The sequence below is a fragment of the Sitophilus oryzae genome, unplaced genomic scaffold (assembly GCF_002938485.1).
Source record: "Sitophilus oryzae breed Bouriz unplaced genomic scaffold, Soryzae_2.0 scaffold_494_pilon_pilon, whole genome shotgun sequence".
Lineage (NCBI taxonomy): Eukaryota > Metazoa > Arthropoda > Insecta > Coleoptera > Curculionidae > Sitophilus > Sitophilus oryzae.
This window is the reverse complement of record NW_022147078.1, coordinates 1,624,250-1,649,689: the sequence shown is the minus strand read 5'-3', so window position 1 is coordinate 1,649,689 and position 25,440 is coordinate 1,624,250. Positions and strand designations below refer to the sequence as shown.

General features: G+C 32.0%; 2 protein-coding genes and 1 long non-coding RNA gene across 8 annotated transcripts in view; 2 read left to right on the top strand and 1 right to left on the bottom strand.

The window, feature by feature from the left end:
- Positions 1-9,254, top strand: part of LOC115886533 (trafficking kinesin-binding protein milt) — an 83,938-nt gene extending 74,684 nt beyond the window's left edge. For all 4 annotated transcript variants that reach the window (XM_030905736.1, XM_030905734.1, XM_030905738.1 and 1 more), the window contains 3 exons: positions 415-668; positions 6,625-6,835; positions 8,073-9,254. In XM_030905736.1, the coding sequence (XP_030761596.1) occupies positions 415-668; positions 6,625-6,835; positions 8,073-8,329 (722 nt within the window). In that variant the 3' untranslated portion in view covers positions 8,330-9,254. The remainder of the gene's footprint in view (positions 1-414; positions 669-6,624; positions 6,836-8,072) is intronic.
- Positions 9,255-11,508: 2,254 nt separating this feature from the next.
- Positions 11,509-16,708, bottom strand: LOC115886643. Of its 2 annotated transcripts, XR_004050923.1 has the most exons (5): positions 16,332-16,708; positions 15,896-16,062; positions 15,116-15,246; positions 12,709-14,946; positions 11,509-11,617 (listed from the first exon to the last, which is right to left on the bottom strand). It is a non-coding gene; the product is annotated as an uncharacterized LOC115886643 (long non-coding RNA). The 2 variants fall into 2 exon arrangements; XR_004050922.1 differs by lacking the exons at positions 15,896-16,062; positions 16,332-16,708 and adding an exon at positions 15,747-15,864.
- Positions 16,709-17,888: 1,180 nt separating this feature from the next.
- LOC115886543 (RISC-loading complex subunit tarbp2-like) lies at positions 17,889-24,584 on the top strand. 2 transcript variants are annotated; one of them, XM_030905766.1, is made up of 7 exons: positions 17,889-18,018; positions 18,570-18,737; positions 18,800-19,092; positions 19,188-19,347; positions 19,646-19,774; positions 20,610-20,753; positions 21,818-24,584. In XM_030905766.1, exons 2-7 carry the CDS (start codon positions 18,582-18,584, stop codon positions 22,064-22,066), a joined length of 1,131 nt encoding a protein of 376 aa, XP_030761626.1. In that variant the 5' UTR covers positions 17,889-18,018; positions 18,570-18,581; the 3' UTR covers positions 22,067-24,584. The 2 variants fall into 2 exon arrangements, with proteins under 2 accessions (XP_030761626.1, XP_030761627.1); XM_030905767.1 differs by lacking the exon at positions 20,610-20,753.
- Positions 24,585-25,440: the final 856 nt, after the last annotated feature.

The following is a 25,440-nucleotide window of genomic DNA, read 5'->3' as shown; positions in this document are numbered from 1 at the left end:
CTATATATCACAAAATTTGCAGGCTATTGAGGAAACAGAAAATGTACATTAATAATTCTGTTTTTAGTATTTGTTCTTATAGCGGCAACATAGATACATTATCTGTAAAAATTTCAACTGTCTAACTATAACGGTTCATAAGATAGATCTTTGTGACAGACTGACGGACGGACAGCGAAGTCTTCGAAAAACAGCCTTTTGAACGAAAGCCTTTTTCTATTTAAAAAAAAACATTATAGACCAAATATGTTTAAATCAGAGTTTTAAACATGTTGTCGACATGTGAATAAAATAAATTTAAAACAAAGATATTTTAAATACGTTTAAAACATTAGTTTAAAAAAATGTTAAAAAACTTAAACAATGTTAAAAAGGTCTCTCTTAACCATCTCTTTTTCTTATCCCCACTTCCAGGCATCAAAGCTGTCACCCCCTCGGCGCTGAGCACCCCCAGCGGCATCAACAGCTTCACTCCGACGGCCACGCCCCACAACAGTCCCGATCGCAGTCCGTGCAGCACGCGGGAAGGGTCCCCCGAGCCTCCGGATGTTTTTAGTCTGCCCCAGCTGCTGCTCAGCTCCATGCCCCAGTTCCTGAGGGACACTGTAGGCGGCGGTGGAGCCAGTAAAGCGGCCAAGAGACGAGCAAGGGCCGAAAAACAACGCGAGGTAAAAAAGGGCGACAAGCTGTGTTCGTTTTGTCAGAGGGTGGGAGTATTCGAGACGATTTTTGAGGTATAAGGGGTGTGTTTTGTTTAGAATATTGAGTAGTGGTCTGTGATAATCGTTTAAAAGTATATTTTTTATTTTTTTTAGAGAGGTATAAGTATAGTCTGTAAAACGAATAACTTTGAATTTGACAGTTCCCGCGGGCTTTTCTAGTGTTAATTTTATTAGGTTAGCAACTTGCGGCCATGCTGACGCAATGCCGTCTCTAATAGAACAGCCTAGGAACGAGATTTATGACGTCACACTAGTTAGATACTACAGATTAATAACTATGTTGTAGAATACATGGAAAACATAATTATTCCTCGATTTGTTGGTTTGTATTTTAAAAATTATATAGTTTACATGAAATATACATAATATACAGTTAATATTATATATATACCTATTTATATTAATAAATACTTTGGCAGATAAACTATGAACCATACAAATGCAGCAAATGTTTTACAATATGACTGAAATCGTACTCCATAGTTAATGTAGATAGTTTTTGTGTTAAGAATAATAATTTAAAAAAATATGTGGTCATCTTTTGACAAGTTTATATTAGTTTATTAATTGCAGTAAACATTATAATATATAAATAAATTTTGTGAATGCAAATAATAATACATCACTATTAGTAGATATTGAATGATTTTTGTTAAATTAGATCGATTTTCGAACCCCAAAATTTAAAATATATTTTACATTTTACCCATTATCTTATGTACCACCTATTCATTATTTGTATATTGAAAAAACATTTGCTGCATTTGTATGGTTCATGTTTATTAGCCAAAGTATTTATTACAATAAATAGGTATATATTATATTGTATTTATTAACTGTATATTATGTATATTTCATGTAAACTATATCATTTTTAAAATACAAACGAAAAATACGAGGAATAATTATGTTTCCATGTATTCTCCAACATATTTATTAATCCGTATTATCTAACTAGCATGACGTCATAAATCTCGCTCTGTGGCTGTTCTAATAGAGACGGCATTGGTCTAATATTTAGAAATGTCAAAAGCTGATGACATTTTACTTTTGTCAATTATGACATTTCGTGTTGATTTTTGCAAGAAGAGGAAGAATTGTCACTTGTTTTATTATTTTCCTTTTCTATTTCACGAAAGTAAAAAGAGTTACCTATCTGATTCGTTCATGCTAGTTCAGGCACTCAATTTAAAGAATATCAGTAACTTTTTTGATAGAGGGATTTTATATTTGCCATGTTGGGTAAAAAATAACGGTCAAAATTCAAAGTTATTCATTTTATAGACTATACTATAAAAACCGCTGGAGAATGGCAATCGATGACATTTACTAAAAAATTACATAAAACTTGTCAAGAATTAACACTAATTAATTATGGAAGAATTAATTTAAATTATAATTATTAATTTTAAACTACACCATTTAAAAATCATTTATACTCAATATAAAAATCAATTACAACCTTCTTAAGGCCAACGGGTGGTAAGCGCCATTAAAAGTATAGAGTACGGTCCAAAAAATGACGTCTAGGGCTTGACCTCGCCAAAATTATCATCGATTGTCATTTCTCGGCTGTCTTCGACGCCGTTTTTTTTTGATCGTATGGTACTAGTAGCTAGTTTTTTTAGGATTTTTGATTTAGAATATTAGGTAGATATGGTGATATATATTCAAAACCATACATACTTTTTTTTATTTTTTTATGGAATATACCCTGCTGGGTTATCCAAACTATGCGGTCTGGATTTTAATACGTATGACAGAGAATAATATAAATGACCAGTTGACAGACAGAGAGACAAAATCAAAAGCGGCATACGGTGTTGCCGGTTTTTTTACGTTTGTAGGAAAATGTGTGTAGAAAAATATAAACTCTTTTAAAAACTTTCATGTACACTACTGAAATGATGATAATATATCTAAACAAAATATAATCTATTACAACTGTAGTAAAATGGCTAACTAATAGTGAAAAATAAAGTTCCAACACTAAATGCAACATTTTTCGTAAGCGCCTACTTGTGTGGTTTGAAATTTTGATGCGAAATCCGGCAATCCTGCATAGAAGAAACGTGTCGACCCAATTTTTATCTCTTTTTAATACATTTGATTTTCTACTAAGCCTGTCTACATCATTGTCTTACACATTAAAATCAGTTTGGATGATCAAATCGGTATACCGGCTTATATACAGGTTTGGTCATTCTATATACATAGTCTCGTTGATCAAAACGAAAAAAAAAAAGATTAAGGAAGAATTATATCAACAAAATGTCAACTTTTTTCAGAAAAGAGTCAAACAGAATTTACAAAAATGTTTTTCAAAATGGTTACCATGACGCTTCTTCAGTCTTTGAACTATTTTAGATATGTAATGGTGGTCTGTGATACGATTATAGAGGGATATTTTAAAATATAAAACACGAAAAATACTGTCAAAAAGTTTGACAATCTCTAAACTTAATTTTCTACTTTAATTCTGTTCTTTTATCTTTTGTTTCTTTTTTTTGATCGTATTTTTTATCTTACGATAAAAAAAACGCCACAGTTGCCTTTGAAATAACACTCGATTTTCGTCATTTCGAAGGCTAATATGACACCGTTTTTTTTTCGATCATACAATTCAATATTTTTTCTTCTTAGTATTTTTCAAACATTCTTTTTATTAGTTATGCTGAAAAGTGGAACAGCAGAGGAATAAATCAATAGTAATACAATTTCTGTAAAAACAATATTAAAAAAAAATACCTACCTAAGATATTTTTATGAGTCAACTCATGGAGTTTAAGTAATAATTTTTAATAGTTAATTACATGTTATCAGTAGCTTTATTAAGTAAATGCTATTGTTCCACTTCAAACGTTCTCCAGTGTATACAAACAATCTTATTATTAACATTCCTTGTTTTATTTGTTTTTAAGTAACGATCACCTTTAGAGCGGAAACATTAATGTTTATACTCGATAATAACTTTCGTTTTGTACTTTTTTACGTAACAATAAACGCATAATTATTAACGATTCAATGTATTTTTCTTTATTTCCCAGCCTTTAATAATCAAGTAACAGTAATTTCATTATTAAATTTGTTAGAAGAAAAGTAAATAAATAAATTTATTAATAAAATTAAAATTGCTGGCTAAAGGTCAACAACTTTATGGAGATCTCGAACACGTCGATAGATTGTTTATTTTTGAATTCAGGCTGGCCAACTTAAACTACTTTAATATGAAAATTTCCTGTTTTATTCTTGATCCTTAAAATTAAAAAAGATTGTAAGGAATCAAACATTATTTTTATATTCGTAGTATTAAAGAAGAAAATAGCGTCATAGTAGCTATTTTGAAAGACCTTATTGTGTCAGTTTTCTTTGACTTTTCTCTTGATAAATTTGAATTTCACTCGGTTTTGTACAGAGTGTATAAATCTGGAAAGACATGATGTCCAGACTTGAATTTGAGTAAAAAATAGTGACTAATAAATAAAAAATTATTAATATTAATATTGCACTAATAATAGTGCTATTATTTTCAGAATTGTGTAGTCTAAAATTTTGTAAAGCTAGAAGCCTTCTTTGACGCCGTTTTTTCAGTTGTATGATATTAGTTTTAGTCATATTATTAATACAGCAACATATTAAAAATACACACACCGGAAAAATCTAGGGATATCATTTTATTAAAGTTAAAAATAAATGTTTTGAATAAACAACCACATATTTGTAGGCCGATTCTTTCTACTTCGATTGAAACGAAGTAGTCACACTAGTTATTTCTAAATTTGGGATATTTGCAGAAGTGTTTATGCATTTTTTGTTAAATGTATAAAAAGCACCTAGCATCAATTGTTCGAATTTAACCTGTACTGGCTATGTTCTTATGATAACTGGACAGAATTCATTCAAATAACTCTGTTTAGTATTAAACGACATTATGGGAGCGTAGACATCTTAACAGAGACGAAATGCTAAGGGCCATGGGTATGCACGAAGCTGGAATGCGCCAAATCGACGTAGCTAGAGCATTAAATACAACGTAATTAATGTTAAATTAAGTGTAATATCGCGATTAAGTGCACGCTACCGTGAAAGTGGTGATGTTGCTGAAAGGCACACAGGGCGACATCGCATTCCTACCCCTCAGCAAAATCATTTTTTACAATTAAATGCTCGACGCCGACCGACTCTTACAGCACCAGAGCTTAGTTTAATTTTCCAGGAAACACATAATGTAAACCGTTAGTCCTGACACTGTTCGCAGTAGATTAAGAGAGGTCAACTTAAGAAGCTGACGCCCCTGGAGAGCTCAATCCTTAACGAGAGGAAATCGAGAGGTACGATATTTGCGGGCTCAAGATCATGTTCAGTGGTCGAATGAACAATGGGCCAATGTTCTCTTCACGGATGAGTCACGCTTTGGAATTCATCCGGATTCGAGAAGGCTTAGGGTATGGAGAGAACCGGGAAATCTTATTCGGTTGGATCATGTTCAGGCAGTGCACCCTTATCAAGGTGGAACAGTTATGGTCTGGGGAGGAGTCCAGTTAGGCCGAAAAACCGACCTCGTTTTTCTTGAAGGGTTTCTAACAGGAATCACATATCGTGATTTAATTCTTGAGCCTGTCGTGTTACCATATGTCAATGATTTTGGGAGAAACTTCATTCTCATGCATGACAATGCACGGCCTCATACAGCCAGAGTTGTAAGTGTGTTTATCAATGCTCATCAATTAAACATCTTACCCTGGCCGGCACAATCTCCTGACCTCAACTCCATCGAGCACGTATGGGACGCGGTCCAAAGAAGAATTTTGAGAATGGGTATGCCTCGTGAAACTCGTAGGGATCTGATTCGGGCCGTGAATGCAGCGTGGCAGGCTGTACCTCAAGAAGAGATCGACAACCTGATCAGGAGCATGGAGAGACGATGTAGGGCTATAATGAACAGTAGAGGAGGCTATACCCTTTATTAAGTAAAAATGGTTTTTATCTTTTTTTTTTAATTCACAGTTTAGAATTTAAAAAAATGTGTGTATTTTTTTGAGTCCAATAAAAATCAAGGTAAATTTGAAAAATTCGGTAAATTTCGCATTTTTATTTCCAATACGTCCTGTAAACTACTTGTTTATTTTAATTTTATTATATCAGAAATGCAAATAATAAAATTACTGACGATGGCTGGATAAAATTGTAATATCCCTAGACTTTTCCGGTGTGTGTATATTTGTTACTATATTGTATTGGAATTTTCTACCGCATTAAAACATGTCCTGCCACTGAGGTTTTCGACCATAAAGGGCTTTTAAAAACATTTTTATCCTTAGAGTCGTAAACGATCCATGAATATTTTCAGAAACTATAAAGTTTTACTATTATCAGTCTATTCAAACGATGTACCTTCCAAACTTTAGTGCCCTTTTCCCCGAAACATTCTCGCCACTTTGAACATTAATTTTCAAAATTCTAAAATTGTAAGGTACGCCCCTGGCTATTTGTAGTTTAAGAAACTGAAAAATCGGCCAAAAAGGCAGTTCCTAGTATCCACTAGACAGTTCACAGTCGGCAGTTCGTTTTATACAGTCTCTGTCATTTGACTTTAATTTTCCCTTTTAACATTTTTAATTGTCAAAGTTTTTACTCTTAATTAAAAATAAAGTGTATGTCAATATCAAAACGACACTTTAACGTATTAAAAATTCGTACGCCACTGGAGAACCGGAACTTTAGTCAGCCATATCTGTTCTGAATTGTGTGTTCGCGAATTAGTGTTTTTTTTGCCTTGTTTGATATATTCCTTCCGTAATCTTTCTATTCATATATTTTTTTTATTTTAAGTTTTGGTACTTTGTATTTTTTTTTATTAGGAAGAGTAGTTTAAAATATTTATATCTGCTTTTTCTTACAGAGTTTGGTGGGTAAAATCGAGAAAATCGGAATAGGCAACCTGATGGCGGGTACAGGAGGGGCACTATCCATCCCTGGAGGAATGTACGCTAGACCAGCCCTGACCAGTCCTATGACGCAACTAACGTGTCTACTACCTAGTCACAGTAGCGAAAATTTGACGAGTATTAGCGAAAAACCAGCACCCAGCATCGAAAAACTGACATCACCAGGTAAGATTCAGATATTTACTTACCGTATTATAAATACAAATAATTATGCACCAAATAAACATTTTATTGAACTTCTTATACAATAAACACTTATTAAACACAAATTATTACTTAATATCCTCTAAATCTTGTTTGGATTGCGTAGAAGTTTCTTTTAAATCCGGCTCAATAAACTCACTAGAATCTATTTCCATTAAAGCCGCAAGATCGTCACTAGATTCATTGTTAACTTCTTCTTTTTTCACTGTCTCTTCTTTTATCTCTTCTTCTTTTTTAGGTTCTGTATTATTCTCTTTTTCAACTTTATCACTTTTTACTTCTGCATCTTCAGTTTTCGAAGCCACAGCCAAAGGAGGGATATTTTTAATTTCCTGAATTGGAGTTATACGCGCCATTGTGATGTTCTTTCCTAAAAACTTCCCTTTGAAAGGTAGTACCTTGATACCACCTCCTTTCGAGCTGAACCGGTGGTTCAGTATCTGAAATTGAGACACTGGAATGATTTTTTTGCCTGTAACGTGTATGGATGACGAAGAAAGTGTCTTGGAAGGAATTATTTTGAATTTATCCAAGTTCAGTTTGGTTACTTTTGCTATAGGTACTGAAAGGGTCTTGTGTATGGTACCGTTGCTTCCTGTAGCGGATGTGATGTGATTATTAGGTACCAACATCAGTTTTTGGCCTTTTCCAAGGATTTTCTTTGGTCTTACCGGTTCGTAGGTTGAATTTATTTGAGGAAGCTGTTCAGAGTTGTCTTTTTCGGTGAATTCTTGGTCGTTTTCGTCTTCCTCCATTACAGTTTCCTTTAATTCGTTTTCAGTAGGTGTCCTGGGAAGGTTACTAGTTACAATAGGTCTCAAAGTTTGTGGGGAGATTCTCTGTAACATTGGAAGTGCTCTACGACCTTCGTGGTACCACTCTTCAGCAGACATACTTGCTCCATTCATTTGAACAGCTATTTTGTGTAATCTATCATCGTTTGATGCTCTACGTATCTCAGTTTTGTGTCGTTCGGGGGATATATACAAAACTTTACATGCTTCTTTCAAAAGTCTCTTTTTTTCATTAGTTAGGGGTCCCTGGGCTCTCAGAACTGAGACCAACATAGCGAAAGCCTCCGTCTCCATTTGTCGTAAGTTTCTACCATACTCTTCGACCAAAAGCGACATTTTTTTATAACATATGACAGCTGTCGTTGAATGTCAAGATAAATAAAACATACTTTTCTTTGTTGCAGTTACCAAACCAACCACGAACTTGGGAATACCTGGCAAACCTGGTAGCGGTACCTTGAATCGTAGATTGGATCAGCTGAACGCGAGGAAACAGAGAAGGCAAGGTGGTACGGGTCAGACTAGGCCTGATTTGGGTACCGTCTCGACTAGACAGACTCCGGAACGCGAAACCAAGCCAGCTCAACCGCAGCAACAACATACTTCAACGTTGGGTACGTTGAGTAGTCTGCTGTTTGGAAGAAAAGGAGGATTGTTTTAAGAGAAAAAAAGTAAACCTTTGGGTTGTGATAAAAAATAATGTCCTATTGAAGCCAACTAGTCACACAAAGTACGGGATTTAGAACAAAACTTACAACTCCTTCTTCTACTAGAAAAATTATTAGAAGACATGCTTGAAGTTGTAACTTGTATATGTCCGTATTTTTGGGACGTTTGAAGTACTTCTAGTCTTATAAAAGAAATGCAAGAGTTCCATTGCTAAGTATGGTTACACAGAAAACTGTTATGAAAGTTATTCAAAAGTTGTTAAAAAATTCGTGTTTTTTTTAATGATAAATTGTTTGGGAATTTTAATATGTTACAAAAACTTTTGGACGACTTTTTGGAACCATCCTGTATAGCTTTGCTCTGCTATTCGTTCTACATAGGAAAATAATAGGAGTTGAGATTATGATTCTTAAGGCTGGACAAATGAGATGAATTTACTTATAAAAAAATATGTAAGGTGTGATCGAAAAAAACGGCGTCATAGTAGGAGTTGAAGAAAAATTTCACTTAATCTGTCACGTTAAATTACAATGCAAAAAATATATCTGGTTTCTAAGAACTAGATATTTGAATAAACATTTTCTTACTATGCCTACCATGACTTCTTTTTTTTTTCGAAAAAAACTGCGTCATAGTAGGAGTTAAAGTAAAATTTCACTTAATCTGTCCCGTTAAATTACAATGTAAAAAATATATCTGGTTTCTAAGAACTAGTTATTTGAACAAACATTTTCTCTCTATGCCTACCATGACTTCTTTTTTTTTTTTTCGAAAAAAACTGCGTCATAGTAGGAGTTAAAGTAAAATTTCACTTAATCTGTCACGTTAAATTACAATGTAAAAATATCTGGTTTCTAAGAACTAGTTATTTGAATAAACATTTTCTTACTATGCCTACCATGACTTCTTTTTTTTTTTTGAAAAAAACTGCGTCATAGTAGGAGTTAAAGTAAAATTTCACTTAATCTGTCTCGTTAAATTACAATGTAAAAAATATATCTGGTTTCTAAGAACTAGTTATTTGAACAAACATTTTCTCTCTGTGCCTACCATGACATCGTTTTATTTTCGAAAAAAAAACGGCGTCGTAGTAGGAGTTGAAGTAAAATACACTACGTCTGTCACAATAAGATCTGTTGACAAAATACAACTGGTTTCTAGAAACGTAAATTTGAACAAAAAAATCTTTTTTTGCCTACCTTTTATGACATCGTTTTTTTTTCGGTCAGTAGTAGTGAAGATAATTTTAATGAATTAACGAATAGGATATAAATAAAAGAAATTGTGATTTGTAGGGTATTTTTGAAGTTGTAATTTTTGGTTTGATCTGAAATTGTTAATTTTTTTCTCTTGTCTTTTTTTGACTTTTTATTATGTATTTTAATTTTGAAAAAAAGAGCACAAAACCTATAGATATAGTTTCGAAATGATTTGTTGGTGCTGTTAGTATTATCGTAGGAAATGTATATAGTTGCGATTTTTTTTTCCTTGTGTATATAAGTAAATTAATGCAAAAAAAGTGTATTAGTGCTGATATTACTTATTTAGGAGATATTGATATTGTATAAATGATATTTTAAGAGAAAAAGAGCTTCAGGGTTTTGAATAGAAAAAAAAGTATTTCCTCAGGCAGACTCAACATATTAGTGTATTTATTACATACTACATTTATCAAAACATGTAAGTTTATATAGAACAAGTAATACATTTAAAGAAAACTGTAAACAACATTGTAACAGTTAGGTTTTAAGATTGTTTTATTTTATTTTATTTAAGCGAATTTGTTGCCTGTTATAAAAATGAAATAAAAAGTTTTAATAAAGAATATGAATTTTATTTCGGCTACCCAACCTATATGACCTCCTTGCTCCTATAAGTTCCTAATAAAATAATAAAACTACAAATACTAAATAATATAAACAACTAAAATAAATATTATTTTAGTTTTAATAATTTACCTCCTTACCTCTTCACACTTATGTGTTCCTGGTAGAAATCGGTGATTTTAGACAAAACTTTAAGAATTTTCGTGCAATCATTATTAAAGATTGAAAAAATAAGAATATGTATCAGGAGCACATAAGAGCGAAGTGGTAAATCGCACACTTGATTTTACTACTGTCACATTATTATATTAAAAGGCGAATGCGCTGCTTAACTCCTGGTATCGAAATATACCTCCTCGCTCATATGTGTTCCTAATAAAAATTCACGGTCGCTCACTTTTAATAAAAACTGCCAAAAATAAATTCAACCTAGCAAATTTTGGAGTACCCGACCAACGAGTTCGAACGAGTTAGATTTTTTCGAAAAACGGCCATAACTTCGAAACTATAAGAGATATCGAGGAACGGAACTCGGCATTCGATTCGCCTTTCAACCCTCTATAAGGGTGCAAAATAAGGGCGCGATCGGAGACAAAAAAAAATTTTCGGCAAACATGAAGGAAGGTTAACCCCTTACCTCATTTTACGCCAAAATTTTTTTTTGTCTCCGATCGCGCCCTCGTTTTGCGCCCTTATAGAGGGTTGAAGTGCCTATCGAAAGCCGAGATCCGTTCCTCTCTAACCCTTATAGTTTCCGAGATATTAAGGGTTGAAGTTTGGAAACGAGTTCGAAGTGTTAGAGATAGCAGAAATATCGTTGATTAATGCTATATTTATATGTGGTACTAAATTTACGCCTTACCTCTTCACTTTTATGCGTTCCTGATAGATATCGGCGATTTTGGACCAGTTTTACAAATTTTCGTGCGATCTTTGTTAAAAATTTAATTTTCTTGGTGTGTATCAGGAGCACATAAGAGCGACTAGGTAAATATTCGTTCTCAATTTACTTTTTTATACCTCTTCACATTTATGTGCTCCTGATAGATATCGGTGATTTTGGAAAGGGTTAAAATTTTTCGTTCAATTTTTGTCAAAAGCTGAATTTTCTCGGATTTGTATCAGGAGTACATAAGAGCGAAGAGGTAAAGTTAGGTATTATTTTTATCTACAATACTGTCTATTCCAGAACAAGTGTAAGTATTAAAATATATTATTTATTTGATAATTAAATGACTTTCTTCTCCTTGTTCACGATTAGACAGTATTTCTAAGAGGTATATTTTAGTTCAATGAAACTCATTTATATTATTAATTATTGTTTATTAACATACTATATTTTATTAAGAAGAGTAACTTAAAAGATATATTAAAATCCAAGGTGTTGGTGGACATGCTGATGTCTATGTTGAGGTAAACACGTCTTCTGGCTACCCTTCTGAAAAGTCTTGGCTCTGTAAGAAAATATAAAAAAATAATTAATTATTTGTTCACTAACAAGTTTTATATTATATTCATTTCCCAGCCAATTGGACGCCATTTTTTTCGATCATACAATATCTTATGATCGAAAAAAAAACGGCGTCAGCGATGGCTATGAAATGAAGATTGCAGTCATTTTATATGTAAAATTATATGGGAAATGTCATCGATCGTCATTTCAAAGCTAATTGGACGTCATTTTTTTTCGATCATACGGTACTTTATGATCGAAAAAAAAACGGCGTCAGCGATGACTATAAAATAAAGATCGCTGTCATTTTATATGTGAATTTATATGGGAAATGTCATCGATCGTCATTTCCCAGCCAACTGGACGCCATTTTTTCGAACATACGGTACCCTATGATCGAAAAAAAACGGCGTCAGCGATGGCTATGAAATAAAGATCGCAGTAATTTTATATGTAAAATTATATGAGAAATGTCATCGATCGTCATTTCGCAGCCAACTGGACGCCGTTTTTTTTCGATCATACCGTACTTTAAGATCGAAAAAAAAAAACAGCGTCAGCGATGGCTACGAAATGAAGATCAATGTCATTTTATATGTAAAATTATATGAGGAACGTCATCGATGTTCATTTCCAAGCCAACTGGACGCCGTTTTTTTTTTTTGATCATACGGTATTATAACTAGTATAGAGAAGTTATGTTGATAATAATATAAGAAAAAAACATGGTTAAGTTAGTTGTAATTGTAGCTAAGAAATATATTAATAATTATAACAATTAAAAAAGCGTAAAAAATTCTTTATATAGGCAACTCTATATACATGTTCAGTGTATTTTTAGTTGCCTACACAAAAGTAAATTGTGCGCCAAATAATTTTATTTGAAATTAATCATTTTCATCTACGTTTCACAAAATACCGTATAATCGAATAAAAACGGCGTCCAGTTGGCTTGGAAATGATGATTCCTATATAAATTTACATATAAAATGACAGCGATCTTCATTTCATAGCCATCGGTGACGCCGTTTTTATTCGATCATACGGTACAATAATATTAGGTATTTATTAAACAAACTGGTATATATTTACCTAAAATTATTTAGCTTTCCTCTTCGTGATGAATTTCATCCTCAATCCACAGTTGAATGTTGGATTTAATCAACCTGATGGCATCTTATTTCTTGTTCCAAAGCAGTACAATACTCCATTCCCAGAACAATACAATTCAATTGCATGAAAATGAGCCATGAAATTCAGTCAAAGGAAAATGACACAAAATTATACAAATGTAAACATATGGGAATTACTTAGTAATACAAGGGTAATACAATCAATGGAAGAGTTTAGAGAATGAATAAAAATGTTGACATTCCCATAGGGATATGATGAAAAAATGTCACGAAAATGAATAAAAATAAGCTATACAGAGGAAATGTGGCAATACCTCTCTTAGAAAAGTCTGACATAGAAAAGGGTACAAAGTCTGACACAAAAAAATTACACAAACAGGACAATCAATAGAAAAGTTTATAGAATGGATATTTCCAATAATAAAGAAAATATAAAAAATAAATAATAAAATGCAAATAGAATGAATTGAAAAATGGCATAAAAATAAATATTATTCTATAGAATTTGAATATGTCTTAGAAACGTCTCAGAAGAATGTCAATAAGAATATAAAAATATGTGTAACAATTAGGACAGTTTTATAGAATTGGTTAATATTAATATTCAAATAATAAAGAAAATATGGCAGATCAAAATAGTGAAATAGAGGTACGCCAAAAGCAAGATGGAGCAAAAAGATTTTAGATGCTATTAAAAAAAATAATAAAGAGGTATGTAGTCAATAAGATTGACAAAAAGTTATGCTTAGCTACCTCCTAACGAATATCTAGTCAAAATATGACTGAAGCACATAAAGAAAAATCCTCCAGAGCATATCAGTTTGCCCCCCTTCATCAGATTTAACCCTTGGCCGACGATTAAGCCTCACCAGTCAGTTCCCATCCCAGCTAAGCAGCCTCGTCTCGGGTTACCCTCGTCACCCATCGAGCGGACATCCACCGGGACCCCCTACAGGCGGACCCCCCTCATCATCTTCAATGTGTCCGATATCCCGCCCCCTCTACTGTCGAGACGTCACGGGATACGTGCACGAAGAAGTCTCGTAGCTTGGGTGCCAGGTCGTATCCGGCCGAAGCCTCTAGCGTTAGACCACCTAGCTCGTAAACCAGAGGGTGGTGACTCCCTTGGGTACCTATGCATGCTACATAGGTCATCGATGCCCGAACATCAGGGATAGGGGGCGACCCGGGTCTCCTCCTCTTAGGGGAGGCTAGTTATGATGCTCTGGAGTCGATGTTACTTAGGAAAATACATTGGAAATAATGCTAGAAAAGCCAGAAGTATCATAGGTACTGTGGAAGTCAGATTTTCGAATAAATGGCGAATGCGCCAGGAATTTAATAGGAAATTTTGATATTTTAAAATGTGATGGTGTATCTAAATTATATATAAAGACACGCAAACTCAACCAACTGAATCTGTAAAATTATAAAAATTCATACAAAAGGTCTAAAAAAATGGCATAAAAATGAATCCGCGAAAACTACAATTCTGTACAAGGAATTATACAAGCAAAAAGTGTTAGAAGAATGACACCGTTAAGGAAAATTATACAAATTGAAAACTAATAGAAATACAGTCAATGGGATATTATATAAAATTAATCAAAATTATTACGCCTACAAGGAAGAAAATATAGGAGTCAAGCTATTATAGAAAAATGAAAGTTAACCATAAACAACGTGAAGTAAAATTCTAAGTAGATGGTGTATTTTACCAAACAAATAAGACCTATAGAAATACAGGCAATAGAATATTTTATAGAATTGATAAATGATATTATTACCACAATCAAGAAAAGATGGGAGTCAAGCTATTATAGAGAAAAAAAAGTAAACCAGAAACAGCATGAAGTAAAGTCCTAAGTAGATGGTATTCTACCAAAAAGAAAAAGAAGTGTCCAAGAGCCAAAAATTAGCACAAATTTAAAATAGATTGTTGGAACTTGGTGATGAAATAAGCAACCACAAAAATGTAACTCAGAGACTAAATGGAATTTTATTCATACTTAATTAAATTTAAAAACGATGAAACCCACCGATGAACATTAAAAACCAGTAAATAAATTTATTTACCCAAAATAAATAAAATTTTAGATATACTTATAAGTCCTGATGCCATTCTTGGTAATATTCATGAAAAGGATAAATGTACTGCCTTAGAACCGTATACATCCATTGATTTGTTGTAGACTATCTGTCAAAAAAAGAAAGAAATAATATTACATTTCATTGATTATGCTATAATAATTATTTTTATATTTCTTAATATTAATATTAAATATATCTTAAAAACTATGATTAGTCTGTTAATAAACATTTAATAGATTTATTAAAATTATTTTTAAATAATAAATTAAACTTACCCTTAATAAGATAATGGAAGACTAACTCGTAAACCGGAATGATGGCCAAACATTAGGATTATACAAGGAGTGACATAGGTCTCTTGTTTTAGGTGGTCTTGATGTGCTGGTGTGTATTCTTAATAACGCCCCTAAAAAAGAAAATTATTATTGTTAAAGCCTTTTTTATTAAAACAATGCAAAATTTTTAACTTAAATATGGCGACAATGTTGAGTATAAACATGCGTGCAAAAGTATTTTATTTTATCTGAAAGATTATATAATTATTATAAAGGGGGCCCTCATTATGATGTATACCAACACTGACTCATTCTAAAAGACGTAGAAAATACTTGTTTATACGAATAAAAACCTAAAAAATTCGGTCAGGAACAAAAAACATCTTTAAACTCTACCCAAAAAAATCGTCCAAAAAATACCAACTATCTCTAAATATTCCGCAGTATTCCAAGTAACTTTATTTTTAATGTACAATAGAGACATCAAGAAAAGTCTCTATATTTCCATATACTCGATTTCGAAAGAGGAAACTATGAAAATAGGAAAAATGCATCAGCTTTATGATGACATAATTGAAATATTTGAAAGTGAAAAAAACTATAGAAAACAGGCAGAATAATGGGTACTTACATTTTCAAAAGATTAAACAGGCCTTAAGGAACAGAATAAACTCAAATAGTATATAGAAAAATTACTTTTTTTGTCAAAAATTCGAAAAAAATTGGAAGCAAGGCATAAAATACGCCAATTTGGCACAATTTAGTTCAAAATTTTCTCACTTTTTCCACAATGGCGCCACCAAAGAACTATATCCACAGAATAGAAGTATCATTCTTCTTCTTTACATATTTATGGTCCAAAACATAGACACCCATAGATCAGACATAAATTTTTTCTTCTTTCCTTTTAAGCGGCTTGAACTCATATAGGTCACTTGGCCAGTGTCCTAAAAACAAAATCAAAAGGATACAGTTTGAACTATTATCTATGGTTAATTATTAGAAAAAGACAACAATATAAATAAACAATGACAGCACAAGTAAATAAATAATGTATTATTAATTAATAATACAGATAATGGTAATACCCAGATAATAGAGTAATTACTCTATTATCTTTTATATTATATAATGAAAAATGGAGACAAAGGCCAGAGAACGCTAATAAAGTGCAATAAAGTTGAATCAGAAGACTGGTAAATGAATGAGTACTTACATTTTCAAGAGGTTGAACAGGCCTTAAGGAACTTAATACACTCAAATAGTGAACAGAAAAATCACTTTTTCTACCAAAAAAATCAGAAAAATTGTGAGAGTAACATCAGGAGTGCATGTAGAACGGGAAATATCACACTACCAACATTGCCAGATTGAACAGATGTAAGCTGCCCCTAAAAGAAAAAATATAATTATTTATTGTACTGAAATAATGTTTATATAAAATCTATGTTTGTTGATACTTTACTTATTTTTTAATTGACTTGTCTAGAATTTAATAATTAAATTTATTTTATGAAACATAAACCAAGAAAGTTTAATCCCCTATACTGCCATGGTAAAGAAAAAAACTTAGTGTTTTTCAAATAAATAAGAAGCAAAAACACCACATCTTGCTTTATTTTGAGAATTTAGTGATATATAGTTTCACCTCTGATGGTTATAGCATATAAACTGTACTCTATTTACAAATATTAAGACAAAAAATGTTAACTTTAACTTGAGATCTTAGCTCAACGCATCAGATAAGGTGGTTTGCCTTAACACGACAGTATAGTTACGCATAAGAGGTTCAAGTTAATTTAATGTCAGTAAGTTTACAGTATAATTTCTTGTTAAACAATGCATATTACAAAAAGTCAAGTTTTAACCTTCGTGAGGTTAAAATACCTACCTTTATTTTTATGAACGAGTATGAGTTCTATGACTTTTATTATCTTCTAAATTAACACTTTTGAGATGGGCTCACTACTGGAGAAGCTGTATATTTCTATAACAATGACCTATTCAAAGATCTTATGTGAGAATTGGTCTCTGTTTGTTGGCTGCAAAAAAAATTAAAAATTATGGTAAACTGAATATCGTCAATAATAGTTCTTCATGGTACCTACATTATCATGTAAATACTTCTCAGTGTAAATTCGTAAAGCAGTTTATCGACAAACAAAGGATATTTTTATGCATCTTTTATGAACTTTTTTCCAAAATATTATTTTTCCGAAAATTGTAGGGTTAGAATAACTTGAGTTATATATTTTTAATTTTTACGTATAGATGGCTCTGACCAAACACTTTTAGGTTATAAAAATTGCAGGATTCTCTAATATAAAACTTTAATGTTCTCTGACATTCTGTTAGATGTCAGCACAATCATTTGAAACAGAAATCTATTTTATTTACCCTTTCGTTTCACCATTACTCATAAGATGGCGAGAGGATCATTTTTACAGATTTCTTTAATATCATATTTTGTCGTATACCGATGTCTCGATAGATGGCAGTAACAGTTCATTAAACAGAATACTGTTATTTTAAATCTGCTGTTCGTTACGAGATGGCGCTTCAGAGGTATATTAGTTCCGATATTGTCCACAACGATTAGACGGCGCTAGTGACAATTTAATTTTTTAAATTGTTATCTAAATTATTATTAAATTTAGAAAGCAATTTAAATTATGAAATTATTATTAAAAAATATATCTATCGATTACAAGTCACATTAAGAGATATAAAACATTATTGGAAATTTTAGAGCAAATTTTGAGCAAATCTTGAAACAAAAGTGACAACTACCCAATTTAAAATTTTTAGATTTAGTTTGCAAAACGACCGCCAGAGGCTCCATCTCCGATAATTCATTTTGTAAATCAGCCATCTCAGAAATATTTTCCACAATTCGCCGATTTGTAAGTATATTACCCGTTTCTTTTTGATTACTCACGTTTTCAAACTATTTTACAACTACTTAATTTTCATTTTAATTAATCTAGTACTCTAGACGTTTGTTTTTCAAACTCACTTAATAGCCCTCACGAGAACCGTCCAACATCTTTACATAAAATATGGTTGCCGGCTTCTGGATACAATCATTCTTTATTAAACCGGCATAATCGATATTTTTTTCTGGAATATCGTCGATATAAAACCACCTAATTCATTTATTTATTTAGTCATCTGTTGTCCACATATTTCTATTTAAAAAAAGAATTTAAAGGTATGTAGCCTTGGACCAAAAAAAAAAACAAAAAAAAAGCAAAAATAATATCTCAGATTTTCGAGAGAAATTACTCCCTATGTTTCTGTTCTAATTTTTTCTTATTATTTTTTTAAATTTAAATATATTATTTAAATAGCATATTTTAGGGATCAATAACCACTAAATGACTCATATTGATTAAAAAATAAACCCCAGATAAAAAGGATTTTCTTAACCAGTTTTTCCCCTTTCTTTTGTTAGAATCAGCAAAGAATGGAGCCCGTAGGCCATATGATTTCTCAGCATTCAACCATACTGCCTGTGCAGCCTCCTTCAACCCCGCATTACCCCCATCCACGTAAAAACAAGACCAGCCAGAAACACTTACCTAGCATGCAGACCTTGACTCTTACCGAGGAAGCCAAACTGGTAAGATTTTCAATCTAGGCATGTTTCTCGGATTTATTTCAAATGATTTTATCTCAATCAAGGTTTACAATAATGATGTGAACGGAACCAAGACTCCGGTATCAGTGCTGCAAGAACTACTGTGCAGGCGCGGTATTACTCCTAAGTACGAGCTTGTGCAAATTGAAGGTGCCATTCATGAGCCAGTGTTCAGATACAGAGTGTTTCTGAATAATGAATTTGCGGCTACAGGCACGGGTAGATCGAAGAAGGATGCCAAGCATTCGGCTGCTAAGAATCTACTTGATTTATTGGTGGGAAAACAGAGTGCTGAGCAGGCTAATCAGAGCAATGGGACACCTGGAGCCCCCGATATGTAAGAATGAGAGTTTTTTGTTAGTGAAATGTGAAATTGAAACTTTAAGAAAATAAAATTAGGAAGCATTTGACTGATTTATTTTTGTGTTCTAGTACTACTCAGGTTGTATCTCCGTATGATGATAAAGTGATGGGCAATCCTATTGGTTGGCTTCAAGAGATGTGCATGTCGAAAAGATGGCCACCACCGTTCTACAACAAGGAGAACGAGAAAGGTCTACCCCACGAAAGAGAATTCACTGTTTCATGCCAGGTAGGTGTAGATAAGGTAGGATTGAAAACAAAAAACTGTAATTTCAGTTCTTAATTTTACCAAATTCATTGTTAAAATAGTTGAATAAGCTGTGCCAATTCTTCAACTTGTTTAATTGTATTTTTATACAGTGATTGGCATGACTGACATATTATAATTTTCATATATTTTTAATATATTTTGTTCTAGCTGGCCGATTTTGATGATTTTTTAATCAGTGTAACTTAAATGTTATTGATCTGTCAAATGATTTTGAATAACATTTTATATATGTCAACGAGATTATTATTGTTTTTAGGTGTTGAAGTTTCGTGAAGAGGGAACTGGTAAATCTAAGAAGCTGGCAAAGAGACTGGCTGCTCAAAAAATGTGGCAAGCCCTAAGAGACATGCCATCCGAAGGCAACCTACTTGAGAGCGACGAAGAAGTAAGTAAAAAATTATTAAAAATTTACAAACACTACAAGTACCTATAATAATTAATTTCTAACATAAAATTCTGACTTAAAATATATTTCTATTGCCTTTTTTTGCGTGAAATAATAAAACTACTAATTGAATTTTATCAGCTTCTCTGACTCATTTTGAATGTTGGCAGTATGTCGCAGGTTGTCTTTACAAGAAGAAAAACTATTTTATTGTTAATTTTTTTGAGAAAAATGCATTCTTCTTAAGAGTTTCCAAATTTCCTTACCATTTTAGAGAAAAATATACATATATGAAAATATAATTAAATATTTATCTGAAGTCTAGCTTTAGTTGAAGTCCTATATGTATATTTTGCTATTTTAAAATGTTAAAATACTTATAAGTACTTCTCTAACATATTAAAACGGCCAAAAATATGTGGACTGCATTTTTTTTTTTCAAAAAATTAGTAAGAAAGTAAATATGTAGACATACTGTAGGCCATTCTATTAAAAAAACGCAGTTAATGAATGTAACAATTTGACAGCTCTTGGTTAAGTTAATGATTGAACACCCTGTATATGGCAAAATTATTTTTGAGTTTCTTAAATTGTTATTGAAATTGAATTGGTAGTTTAACATACATATGTGCTAGGGTATTTTTGCTGTCTTTTTACGAAAATTAGCCAAAAAAAAATCGTACAAAATTGAAATGATTTTGTTTAAAAGAAAGAAAATAATTTTTCTCAATAGGGTGTCCAAAATAGTTGATTTAAAGTTTAGTTTGTATTAATTGAAATTGAGGACATGACGTATCTTAGCACATATTCATTTCAATTTTGTGTGTTTTGACAGGCTGGCAAATTGAGCGGCGTGCACCGCTATTCCGGATTGAAAGACAGCAAAATTACCATTCTCAGCAATCAGCAATCCCAGAAAGTGTCTAATTTCCACAAGAAACTCAAACAGGCCGCTGGACCGAAACTGAACGAATTACAGGTAATTTTAAGTCATGTCCTTCATAGATGTCCATAGATGATCATTCCAATTCAGAAAAAAAAATTTCAAAGCCTTTTTTAAAGCACAGAAATTCTTGTAATATAACAAAAAAAAATGTGACATTGAATTTGACAATGATATATTCATATTTTTGTTGGTATTTTAGGGTGTATTCCGTTGCTTACCTTGGTTATGGTTTTATGTTCCGTTTCTATCGGTTTCCAGAAAGTTTTCTTATTAGTCGTAGTCAGTTTTTTCTATACTTGCTCTTTTTGTCAGAAATAATAAAAAATATTATTTTTTAAATGGAAATTATAGTTGGCTATGAACTTAAAAGAATGCTGGCGTTTAATCCTTTCCAACGATATAAAGTTATGTGTATTTATTTCTAAGAATGAGAGAAATATTAGGTTTTTTTATCTTTGTATTGAAGCAGGCCTTGATTTTGTGTTGAGCTAGTTGCCTAATTATTTTTTATTACAATTTAATATTCTATATTATTATTTATCTGCATAATTAAAGCCTTTTGAAAAGGTAAATCAACATACTATATTAGTATTACCAATTACAATTAAAACGCCAGGGTTACAACTGAACTCAAAAATCAAAACTAATGCGCTGGCAAATTGCACCTTCATAGGAAGCAGAGCCATAGAGCTGCCACAGTGAGGGAGGCAGCTCATCATTACCATACCATACCAAGAACGTTTTTACGGAATTTTATTTTCAATTTTACCTTCAAAATGGTAAAAAATTCAAAAAGACCCCGTATCTCAGTTCGCAGTGTAAATATCAACAGGCGGTTTACGCCATTAAACGTGTCTCAGAAATCCGAGCCCATGATATCTATGTCGGTTTTGTTCTATCTAGTCAGGAAATAGGTTTTCTTTGTTAAAACAGACCAATTTCGACCACACTGTACTTTGGGAAAATAATTATACATTAATACAATATTCTCACTACTCACTGTTGGTATAAAACCGATACAGCAGATGTTTTTAAAGTAATCAACACATCTAAAGCGCGGTTTACACGCAACGATTAAAAAAAAATGTCTTTCTCAGACCGTCAACTTGAAAAAGAAGGACTTCGACTACGTCAAGTTCCTGCAAGAGATCGGCAAAGAGCAGAGCTTCGAGGTGACCTACGTCGACGTGGAGGAAAAATCCTTCATCGGCAAATCTCAGTGCCTAGTGCAACTGTCAACCTTGCCTGTGGCGGTGTGCTACGGGTGCGGCGAGACGCTGGCCGATGCCCAAGCGGACGCGGCCCACAACGCGTTGGAGTACCTCAGGATCATGACCAAAAAGTGAGGAGATGGGGAGACCAATGATATCGCTTAGAAAAATAAAACAACAGGTCTCTACGCTCACTACGTTTGGCTTTTCTTCTCTTGTCCGAGTTCGGTTTGATGGTACTGGAGTACCTCTCACTTTCAATTTTTTATGTATTTAGTGAAAAAAAGGTCAGGCCATAGACGGTTCGAGCGATGCGCGCCGGTGTATTCGTACTTTTACATCGTTTATTTATTTTAGAGTTTTTTTTGCATGAAATGTAACTGATGGAGTATACAGGGTCTTCCTAAATGACTTGCTAATAAATATTTAAGATGGTGATTCTTGGACTATTATAAGAAAACTTCATAATATGAATGTATGTCCTAAACATTCTAACTTTTAAGATTCAGGCTGGTAAAATTTTCTAAAAAGAATAGTATATTGTTTTATTATAAGTAAAAATGATACTATATACATTTTTACTCCGAATAGAACATGTTATTTTTGTTTAAATATCACAAATAATTTTTTAAACAAAGTTTTTGTAAGCAGTTATACATATATCGGGAAACTATGGTTACACTCGTTGAATTTGACACTTAATATCAGTTTAATAATACATATCTTTTTGGACTTTTATGCCTAGGCGTTGAAATTATTATTTTCAGAATATTTTTATTTTTACTATTCGAAGTCAAATCGCTAATAACATGATGAGGTGACTGTTTAAAAAAAATCTGCATAAAAAATGCACTTTTATGCATAGAAGATATATCAAATTTCATAAATATATCTCTAATACCATCAGAGTTATGATTTTTGTATTTTGTCACCCTGTATCTCAAAGGTTAAGATGTTTAGGATATATATTCATATGATTTTTTTTAGAATATGTACAAGAATCACCCCCTTAAATATTAACATGTCATTAAGGAACACCCTGTATATTAAATTAAAAATATTTGAAGATTTATATAATTATTCAAGATGGTGTTAAGTGTAACAAGGTTGTTATTTTATGTAAATTTCTATTAAATATTCATAAATTAAGTTTTTATAAAATAATACTAAATTTTAAGATTTTTATATCTTAATATTTTATTATTAACTTTTTTTTTAATTATAAATTTTTTATTTGGTCAGTTTCTTTTGAAATAATAATCTGTCATGTATTCGTCAAAAGTAAATATTTCGAAAAAAAGAAAGAAACTTCTTTTTTTCCAGTAAAATATTTATTTTTTGGTAAGTTTTTATGCGATTGTAATTTCAAAAGCTACTCTGGCGCCAATTTTTGCGATCGTATGCTTTAATTTAAAAAAATAAACATCACAATCACGATCGTAAAATTAAAACATTTTTACGGTGATATTATTATAGCAATTCGTCAGCTTTATTAAAATTTATCGATATTAGGGAGGAGTAAAATGTATTAGTTATTAACAATATCGATTGGGCTGTATACCAAAAAAAAATCGATAATTTTATAAAATACCGAGATTTCAATCGCTAGCCAAAAAATACATTACGGTTTTTCTGAATGTCTCAAAAATGTTAAAAACATCGACTGATAATTTATCGATATTTTATAAAATATCGATAACAGTGAGCCTCCCTAATCAAAATTTATTTTTAAAATTAAGTAGGTATATATATTTTTTTCAAGCTTTTACACGCATTTTATGTATTTATGAGAGTTTTTTTGTTTAGTTCGAACCGAACATGGCCTGCTAAATATATAAGGAGAAGGATAGCAAGTTTTTTACAAGCTATACTTTGCATAGAATTAGTGGTTTTTTTCGAGGATAAAATTTAGTTTTTCTTTATTTATATGTTTTTGTTTTGGAGTCGTGTTTCTAAATATTGTATCGTATAATATAATACGCACTATATTATATATAAAACTACTACTTTTGGCGGCATAAAAAGATGCTTCCGTGCCACTTTTCTCTAATCTAGTTCGATGAATATATTTAATGGTGTTCATTATGTAAGTAAATAACCTTTTAATCCCTTATAATCTCGTAGCTTTAGCCTAATAAGGTGCCCGTGGGGATTCACACGAAAAAATCGGAATTTGTAGGGATGTACTCAAAGATCGAAGTTTTAAAACGAATCGACATTTTAGGATTGTGTATGAATATCGATACGCAACAATTAATCGATTGTATTGAAGGTGTTGTGAATCCTCTAGGCGCCGGTATATATACATATATCGTATTATCGTGACTTAATCACTCATATCGGTCGAGTATATATAGTGCCCCAGAACATGACACAACAAACCGTATTGTGCAAAGGGAGCATTTATTTAATGCAAAGTATAGAGGTTGTATCCCCCCAAAAATCATTAAAAAACAAAAAACTATTAATTATAATTAACATATATGTCAATAGACCGAATAATCCCATTCGTCAGGATTGAGGAACGCGTGGCCTAGCTTGCGTTCTCTTCTGTTCAGTTCACATAATACTAATCTTAGGGTTTTTTCTCAGCATTGTTAGTTGTATTGATGTGTATGATAATTAAGTAATATAATTTTAATGGCTTCAAAAAGTGTTTTCTTCTTTCTCCGAAAAAACTGACAGTAAAGGCTAGAAGACCATCTAGAAAACTGGCGACAGTTGTCTAGGTCTTCTGTCTTACCTCCATCTAGTCCTAAAAAAATGTTAAGGACGGCTGGGGATTGAAAATGGATGATAATTTTTAATGGTGCTTACTGCCAGTTGGCCTTATGAAGGTTGTATTTAATTTTTATATCGAGTAGATATGATCAAAGGTGTAGTTTAAAATTCGAGAAAAATAATTTTTTGGAATAGATTTGTGGGTCTGAAAACATTAACTTTTTTAATTTTTCTGTCATACATATGGATCCTCTCTTGCGACAAACTAGAAGGTTTTTCTGGCGTTCTATTAAAGGTGCGTATTCACTATCCGAACGAATATTCGTTGGTTCGTTCGGTAGTAGTATGGACGGTACCGAATTTTAGAACCGAACGAATAACATCTATAGTCTATAAAATGAGTAACTTTGAATTTTAACCGTTATTTTTTACCAACATGGCATATATAAAATCCCTCTGTCAAAAAAGTTACTGATATTCTTTAAACTGAGTGCCTGAACGAATCAGATAGGTAACTCTTTTTACTTTCGTGAAATAAAAAAGGAAAATAATAAAACAAGTGACAGTTCCTCCTCTCCTTGCATAAATCAACACGAAATGTCAAAATTGACAAAAGTAAAATGTCATCAGCTTTTGACATTTCTAAATATTAGATCAATGCCATCTCTAATAGAACAGCCACGGACGAGATTTATGACGTCACGCTAGTTAGATACTACGGATTAATAAATATGTTGTAGAATACATGGAAAACATAATTATTCCTCGTATTTTTGGTTTGTATTTTA